The 7,946-nt window shown below is 43.0% G+C and overlaps 1 protein-coding gene across 1 annotated transcript in view; it reads left to right on the top strand.

The window, feature by feature from the left end:
- The first annotated feature begins 833 nt into the window (after nucleotides 1–833).
- FRMPD4 (FERM and PDZ domain containing 4) overlaps nucleotides 834–7,946 on the top strand; it is a 293,765-nt gene continuing 286,652 nt past the window's right edge. Inside the window, exons 1-2 of the mRNA XM_042782402.1 lie at nucleotides 834–871; nucleotides 1,877–1,993. Coding sequence (XP_042638336.1) covers nucleotides 1,956–1,993 — 38 coding nt within the window. The 5' untranslated portion in view covers nucleotides 834–871; nucleotides 1,877–1,955. The remainder of the gene's footprint in view (nucleotides 872–1,876; nucleotides 1,994–7,946) is intronic.

The raw sequence follows: 7,946 nt of genomic DNA, 5'->3' as shown, positions 1-7,946 counted from the left end.
CGTTCACCTAAGAGCTTGTTTACTTGCTACTGCCTCAGAAATCTTTCCAAAGGCTTTCTCCTCCAGTGTCAAGAGATTGGCAGTTTCTTGGAGGACCTGAGGGTGGCAGATTCATATATTCCTTCCCCGCAGGGAAGCAGCTCATATGTTTTTTAAAGACCCCCAGAGGAAATCACCACCACTGACTTTTGCAGGAAGAAGAGGAAGAAAACACGTTGTCGTGTCTTTTCTTTTAAGAGTCGACAGGCGAGAGATACCCCTATAGTGGCATTCTAAATTTGTCAAACTTGTACTGACGTGGTAAACGCTTTTACTCACTGTACTTTATGAAGGGTGTGGGAAAGCTGAAAGGAACTCAAAGCAAAGCAACAGAGGTGGTGGAAATGATGCAAAACTGTTCCTCGGCCGAAAATTTAAAGGAAATGGGCTTGTTTCACCTCAGGTGCATGTGCTGGGGGCAGGGGCCGCCCCACGTCCTGGGGAATGAGAAGGCTGCCCTCCTCACAGGAAGGCTGCAGCCCTGATTTGGATGTTAGTGGTGGGAGGGCAGCAGGCTGTGAAAGAGCTACCATGTGTGGTCGGACAGGTTGTGCCAGATTGCCAGGCTAAGGGGGCACACGGAACTGAAACTGGGCTCCTGTGTCACTCCCTTGCCAGCTACCTGACCAATTCCTGCCTCAGTCCCTGGGAAGGGTACCTGCTTTGTGCTCATCTTACCAGAGTAGATGCTTGCTTCTCATTGTCAGAGCTTTCCAGGTAGGCTGTGGAGATTCAGACTACCGGTCCCTGGAAATGGCATCACTTCTTCCCCCAACACACATACACAGTTTGCCACCAGTCTGCGCTTTGGAACTACAGAGGCTCCACCAGAGTCAAAAGGACTGAATGATGAATGACAATGGCTGATGCTAAAACAGAGTTGCTTATTTCCTTTCCAATGCCTGGTTACCTTCAGAAGGACTCTTGACCATTAATAAGGGAAGGGCAGAACTTCTGCAGGTGACCAGCAGAGCCAAAGTGTTCAGGAGCTGAGTGAGCTTCCAGAAGCTGGGATTGGTCCTCTGGTTATGAACTGTCACTCTACAATGATGCCCAGCCCAGCTGGTTGTGCTGTGGCCTTTTTTCCTTCCCTTTAGAAAAGCAGCCTTCTGGAAAATTCTTGGTAACCTATTCTTTCATTTTCCTAATGAGTCAAATTTAAAATATGGCCTGAGACTTGTAAGAGCTGATGTGTGGATTTTTGTTCCAACTTAAATTGAAGATTGAGCTAAGATTTTGTGACTCATCCAATATCAATCTGAAAATCTGTATTTGGGTCAGAGGAATCCAGGAAACTGGGGATCAGGGTTATTTGCTGAAGATCTGTAAACACAGCAGTTATTTTCACATGTGTATTTATATTATGGTGTAAAATCTATTTGTATGGCCACACTGTTCTGACGTCTGGTATCAGGAATGTCTGCTATAATGGAAGGTACACAGAGCTTTTGTTCAAAACTGGCTTGTGTCTCCTTAGGAAAAGTGTTTCATCTTATTGCACCACTCATTATTTCTTCACCTGTAAAATGGAGTAAGTGCATTTACCTCATGGGGCTTTTGTGGAAAAGTAAGCAAAATAGTATACAGGAAAAAGCCTAGCAGTTACTTAACATGCTCTTTACGATTGAAATATACCATCATTTCCCCTTTTCCCTTGTTCTTGGAAAGGCAACCTTCCAGATAATTCTTGACAAGTATTCTTTGTCATTGTCCATTTCAGCAGTTGAGGGTTACAGCCCACAGTTTAGAGGAGCAAGCTGCGTGCTCCTTCTGGAGTGTGTGTCAGGAAATGTTCAAGAATCAGATGTAATGATGATTTCTTTTTTCTTTTTTCCAGCCACAGGACGAAGTCTTCAGGCTGGCCACCTCCCTCAGGAACCTGGGCCTTGAACCAGGTGCCGCCCTATGGATGGGAGATGACGGCAAACCGAGACGGGCGAGACTGCTTCATCAAGTAAGTTGAGCAGATGGCATGAACCGTAAACCCTTGGCTATGTGGACCTCTCTATTTCTTGACCTTTGACTCTTAGGAGAATGAACATAATTAAATTAGGAACTCGCAGGCCTTTGGAGGCCAATACTCAAGCAGCTTGACCTCCTCTCCCTTCTGTATCATGTGACATGGGGTTGATTCCCATTCCCTTTGTTCTTGGGCAGGCGCCATCTTTGAGTAACAAGGCCCTGAGGGGCATGGTAATGATTGCTATTATTACCGTTCCATTATTAGATTGCAGGCCAATTAAATTCATTGTACTGTGGCTGATAACTAACATTCAACATGGAGGAGCATCATTTAGAAATTTTTCTAGGAATGGCTGAGATATTACTGGCACAACTGTAACTAGAAAGCTCCACTCCAAGGATTTTTGCATTCTGTATCTAAAGTTTCTTCCAATAACATTGGTAAGGTTTGGGATTGTTAGGTGCTGTGGTTTTTTCCAGATGTGTGAGGAGAACACTTGTATTTCTCAAAATGCCCAGGGTCCACCCTGCTTTCTCCTCCAAGCTAAGTAAAACATTCTTAATGATGAGAAACTAGTGAAAAAGATTTGAAATCAGTAAGCATGGTTGACTGTTGCCTAATAAAATCAAGCCCAGGTTAGAGGCCAGGGGAAAAGGGTTTGACAACTACTGAGTTCCAGCCAAGCTGACCAACAACTGACTAGTGAACATATTATCATGATGAGGTGGGGATTCTCTTTTTTAAAATTAAAATACCTACGAAGATTGGTTTCTTGGAGTTTGGTCTGATGGACCAAATCCAGTTGGGATTGCTGGAAAGTAGTCGGAGGAAGAACATACATGAACGTGTGGCAGTTTCCAACCTCTGAAGCTCAGGTTTCTCACCTTCCCCTAAATCTCTGCAGAAAGCAGAGGCTGCCCTCTTTTGAAGACGGTGTGTTGCTGAGGGTCTTGTCTCTTGGGTCCATCCCAAGAAGATCCAAGTTGCCCTTGAACATGGCTCATCTCAGGGAGTCTGTGGAAAGTAATCGTTTGTCTCTTTGAGGATTCCCAATCTGGTGCACACAGAGAAACTACAACAGAAATGGTAGTGGGAGCAGAATCTTTCCAGAAAGCTCAAAGACTGGAAAAAAGACCGACCATTTTGCTTCAACCCTGTATTTTGAGTCATTAATTTCATACAGTTGGCCCGAGTCCCTTTTATGCTGCTTGAAAGACAGTATTTTGACATTATATTGTGCCATCTAGCTTGCACATGATTATGAATTTATGTAATGGACTAAGTTGAGGTGACCTTGATGCTTTGACTTAAAATGATAAAAGTTTCTACCAAAGAAAATGTAATTTTTAAAAGACATGGATGATGAATTTATGAAAGTAGACGTCTCAGTTAAAAACGGATTTTTTCTTTTCTCTTGCTTGGTTTTGGATTGGCATATAGTCTAGGTGATTCAATCAATAAGTAGCAACCGAAACCAAGTCAGACAGGTTAGAGATAATAGGAACTCCAGCTAGCTACCTGTGTTCATTTCCATTCATGTCATTGACATTTTTACGGGCCAGACTGGGTGTCATTTGAACATTTACACTGACTCAGTGCCAGCTGTTGAAACACATAGGAGCAAGTGAGCAATTTCATAGAGAAACCAGCACTGGTTCCTGAATAACAAAGTTCGAATGCCAGATCCACAATTTGTCACTTTTCCAATTCTGTTGTTTTTGTTAGATTATTTGTACTTGAATAGAATGAGAGGAAAAATGTGGAACCAAACTCAAGATCATAGGCTAGACCAGGCTTACTGGTCTGATAGAGACTAGTGGAACCCCTGAGACTATGGCCGTTAGGCACCCTTCAAACCTGGAACGGAACTCACCCCCTTGGCTCAACTTCCAGCCAAACAATAGGACTTTAAGGTGAACAGTCACACCAGGGAGGTACGTGCTCCTTAAAACAATCAACCACACAAGACCAAAAGGGCAGTGTTTGCCCAGGGACAAAGCTGAAAAGGCAGGAAAGAAGAAAAAGAAGTTTCCAAAGTCCTCCAACAGACACTGTTCTAAGATGTCAAGAACTATACTTCTGAAAGTGATGTTCTCTCTTTATCATTAAGGAGTTTTATTTATAATGAGAATCATTCTGATTTTTTTTTCTTACCTACTGAGTAATGTCTATTACAATGAGACACTCTCATTACCAGAGTTTCCAGGGAGTTGGGGTTTGCAGAACGGGAGAAAGCTGTACTCATTAGTCTTACATGTTCAAAGGATCATTGAATATTAATCTGTGGTTAGTAATTAACACCTTTGCATTTAAGTTTTCACTCTTTCATATACTCTTTTTGAAAGAAATTAGATGTTTTGGTTTTGGTTTATCTTGTCACTGGAAATGAAAAGATGCTACATCAAACAGTTGCTTTTGATGGAATTAGGTTGAGTTCCGAGATGGGCAGAGCTATGGGAGGAGGCAGGCTTCTTGGGCCCAAAGGCCTAGATGATGAGATGAGTCTGTCATTCTGGCTCTTTCAGAACAGGGCCCAGCATAGTTCAAAGTATGTTAACATTTCACCTTCCCCCCTCCCATCTTCAATTATTAATAGGGTTAACCTGTTTTCTAAAGAGTCGCTGAGCCACAAGGTTAAGAAAATCAAGGATGTTAGTACACACACAGTAGGGGACATTTGCGTAGTATTGGACAGTCTATAATCTAATGGCTCTCCACCTTAGCTGCATGTGGGAATAACACAAGGAACAGGTACTACTGATGCCTGGGCCTGAGGTGGGGCCTGGGAACAGGGGGTTCCCAGAGGATTCTGATGCACAGCCATGCTTGCTGCTCTAAAACACAAATGAAGTGACTTCATTTATTTGGCTTCCAGGCAGGAATTTCCAGATGAGAAAACTGAGACTCAGTTTGATCGAGTGGCTTTCCCTAAGCCACACACATGTGCTCAATCCTAACCCACTGTTTGTTCAACTACACCACATTCTCCCTTAAGAAAGGACCACTCTTTAACTCTGGGGAGGAAGTGGGAGGGGAGTTGTTGCATTGTGGTAAATTGTAGTCAGTGTCATGAGACAAAGTGTATGTGAGCTGCATATGGAAAGTGAATTGGCTCTGTAAACTTTTACCTAAATCACAATTTAAAAAAAAAAGAAAGAAAGGACCACTCTTGTTGGTGTTGGAGATATATAAAATACAACCTTTTAAGAAACAGAAAATACTCTTTAAGAAAAATGGTGGGTATAAATAATAAAAATGTCTCAAATCCATATTGTTACTAGTGAAGAGAGAGAACAGATTAGGGGACAGGAGAGAGACAGAGGTGAAGAGAGAAATGGCAAGGGCAAGAAAGACCCTCAGAAAAGTTGTGCTCTGGTGAGAAATGGGTACGAGAGGGAGAAGTGGATGGAAAGAAATGAGGAGACAGCAGTAGTCCCAGCTGATTGTAAATAATACCAGCATCAGTACATAATTGATGTAGATGGAGATTAGACGTGGGCATAGATATAAATATATAGATTTAAAAAGAAAAAAAATTGCTTCCAACTCGTGGCGACCCCATGTGTGTCAGAGTAGAACTGTGTTCTGTAGGGTTTTCACAGCTGTGACCTTTCACAGCTCTGGGTGGGTTCAAACTGCCAACCTTTTCATTGCCAGCCTAGCGCTTAACATTTGCGCCAGCCAGGAACTCCTAAGATATTGATATAAATGTACAGATATAGTTGTAGATATGGTTTTAGATAAAACTATAGAAAGATAGATAAATAGAGAGCTACAGATACAGAGTGACCATACAGCCAAGTTTGCCCAGTATGGTCCTGCTTTACAATGATTGTTCTAACATAATTACTGATAGTAGCATAGTGGATAAGGCACTTGACTGCTAACCAGAAGGCTGGTGGTTCAAACCCACCAGCCACTCCTCGGAAGGAAGATGGGGCAATCTACTTCTGTAGTGATACTGCCTCAGAAACCCAAGGAGGGATCGCTATGAGTCGGGTCCAACTCGACGGCACATAACAACAACAATTACTGATAGTGTCCCCTTTTACTCTCAAAGCATTCTGGTTTGAATGACACAAGGTAAGGTGACTGTTTTGGTTTCTTCTAGTGCCGCTCTAAGAGAAGATGCCACAGATGGGTGGCTTTAACAAACAGGAGGTTATTCTCTTACAGTTTTAAAGAAGATGTGCCAGCTCTAGGGGCTGGGGGAAAGCCCTTTGACGTTGGGCTTCAGCTCTGCCTCTTGCTCCTCGCCCACTGAAGGTAGAGGCTTTTCTTCACTCAGGCAGCTGCTGGCTGCTGAGGCTGACAAACTCAAGGTCAATAATGGCACAGCCCCCAAATTATCAAACCACACACAGGCCACTGATTCAAGTCCATTAACAGTCCCAAGATTGGCAGATAGCATGGCAGGCTGCTGAACAACGACTCAGCTGCGTGCAGGGCCCAAGTGTACCAAAAGCTGCAGACCTTTCTCAACACTTCTCCTCGTGTACTGCAAGCAGACCACGTCTCTAGGGCAGCTACTCAGCTGCTCCAGTAGATTCCACCATGGAGTTGATGACCAAGCTCATCATGAGGAATAACTACATCCAGCTGACCAGCCAGTCAAGTTGACACATGACCTTCATTACCACAGTCACTCTATTTTTATATCACTTTACTAAAACATAGAAAATCCTTTGCAAAACGTAAGATTTCACTTCATCTTGACACCTCTCCTAGAAGGTAGTTAAGGCCCCTAGAGCAATCTCCCTTTTACAGAAGAAGCTGATGTTTGCAGGGATTGGGGTCTCTACATCCTGTGGTCGGTCAGAAGCAGTGTTTGTACCCACATCTTCAGACTTTTGAGTACTTTTGGCTCTACTGTGATGCTAAACCCATACGATGTGGTAGTAAAAATAACAGACTGTGCTTTACACAGAACAGAGACCCTCAAGTAGGAATGCATTTGATCTGTTGGCAGTGAGGCCAACCGTCATCATTCTCAACTGATCAGTGCCTATTTTCACCTCTTTAGAGATGTATAATATGTTTAATCATCAGAGACTAGAGAGTACTTGTTCCTTTTTTTCCACATTGTTAACTAAACAGAGTAAAAACATTTGACTCGGGTGGGGGGGAGAGTTAAAAAAAAAGTGCTGTGCTTCATAAGTCTGGAACTTCGGTTTTTGTAAATTGAAGGGAAAATTAAAGTGGGAGCAATATCAACGTTAAAACATGAACTGGCCGGCTGATTATGATGAACCAAGTTGGAGCCTAGGATAGGGATGGGGGAAGCTGGGCGGGAGTGGGGACTGGAGGGCCATTTCCAAACCACATGGCCTGAATTGTCAAGTTCTAAATATGGGGAGTGGTTTTTGTTTGTTCTGTTTTGTCTGTTGGCTGCCTTTCTGGCCACCTTCACCCTGTACATCCACATAAGGTAGCCCTGTGTCTGTATTGGACAGGACACAGGGTTCTGTTATCCTACCAACAATTCTCATGGTAGGCAAATAAACTAAGTTGCTATCTTCTTAATGCAGAATTCAGTTCTGAAACCTGAATAGCCAGATAATAGTAATGAGATGTGGAAACTTCCACATTGTTCCCCAGTATGGACTTGACCCCACTTGGGAACAGTTTAGCCATCCCTATCTGCCAGTCAATTTAGCGGTCAAATGTATTTTTTCCTTATCTCTCTCCAGAAAAGAGTAATCTAAACAAATACAACCAGTTTTTGCTGTCCACCTCCACCTCTCTTGTTTTTTATCAACCACGACAGAGGACAGTCAAGTCAATGGAATAGCATTCTGTCTTCATGGAAATTAGAAACAACAAAGGTTTACCTCATCCTTCCTGTGACCCCCAGAGCAGTCCTGTTATGGCTTTACCTAGTCCAATTCAAATGTCTCAAATAGGGAAAGAACAACTAATTCCCTTTAAATTTTGTTTGATAGTT

This window comes from Orycteropus afer, unplaced genomic scaffold, assembly GCF_000298275.1.
Source record: "Orycteropus afer afer isolate SDZICR_OR568_19922 unplaced genomic scaffold, OryAfe1.0 scaffold00304, whole genome shotgun sequence".
NCBI lineage: Eukaryota > Metazoa > Chordata > Mammalia > Tubulidentata > Orycteropodidae > Orycteropus > Orycteropus afer.
The sequence above is the reverse complement of the archived record's forward strand: the minus strand, read 5'-3'. Positions and strand labels throughout refer to the sequence as shown.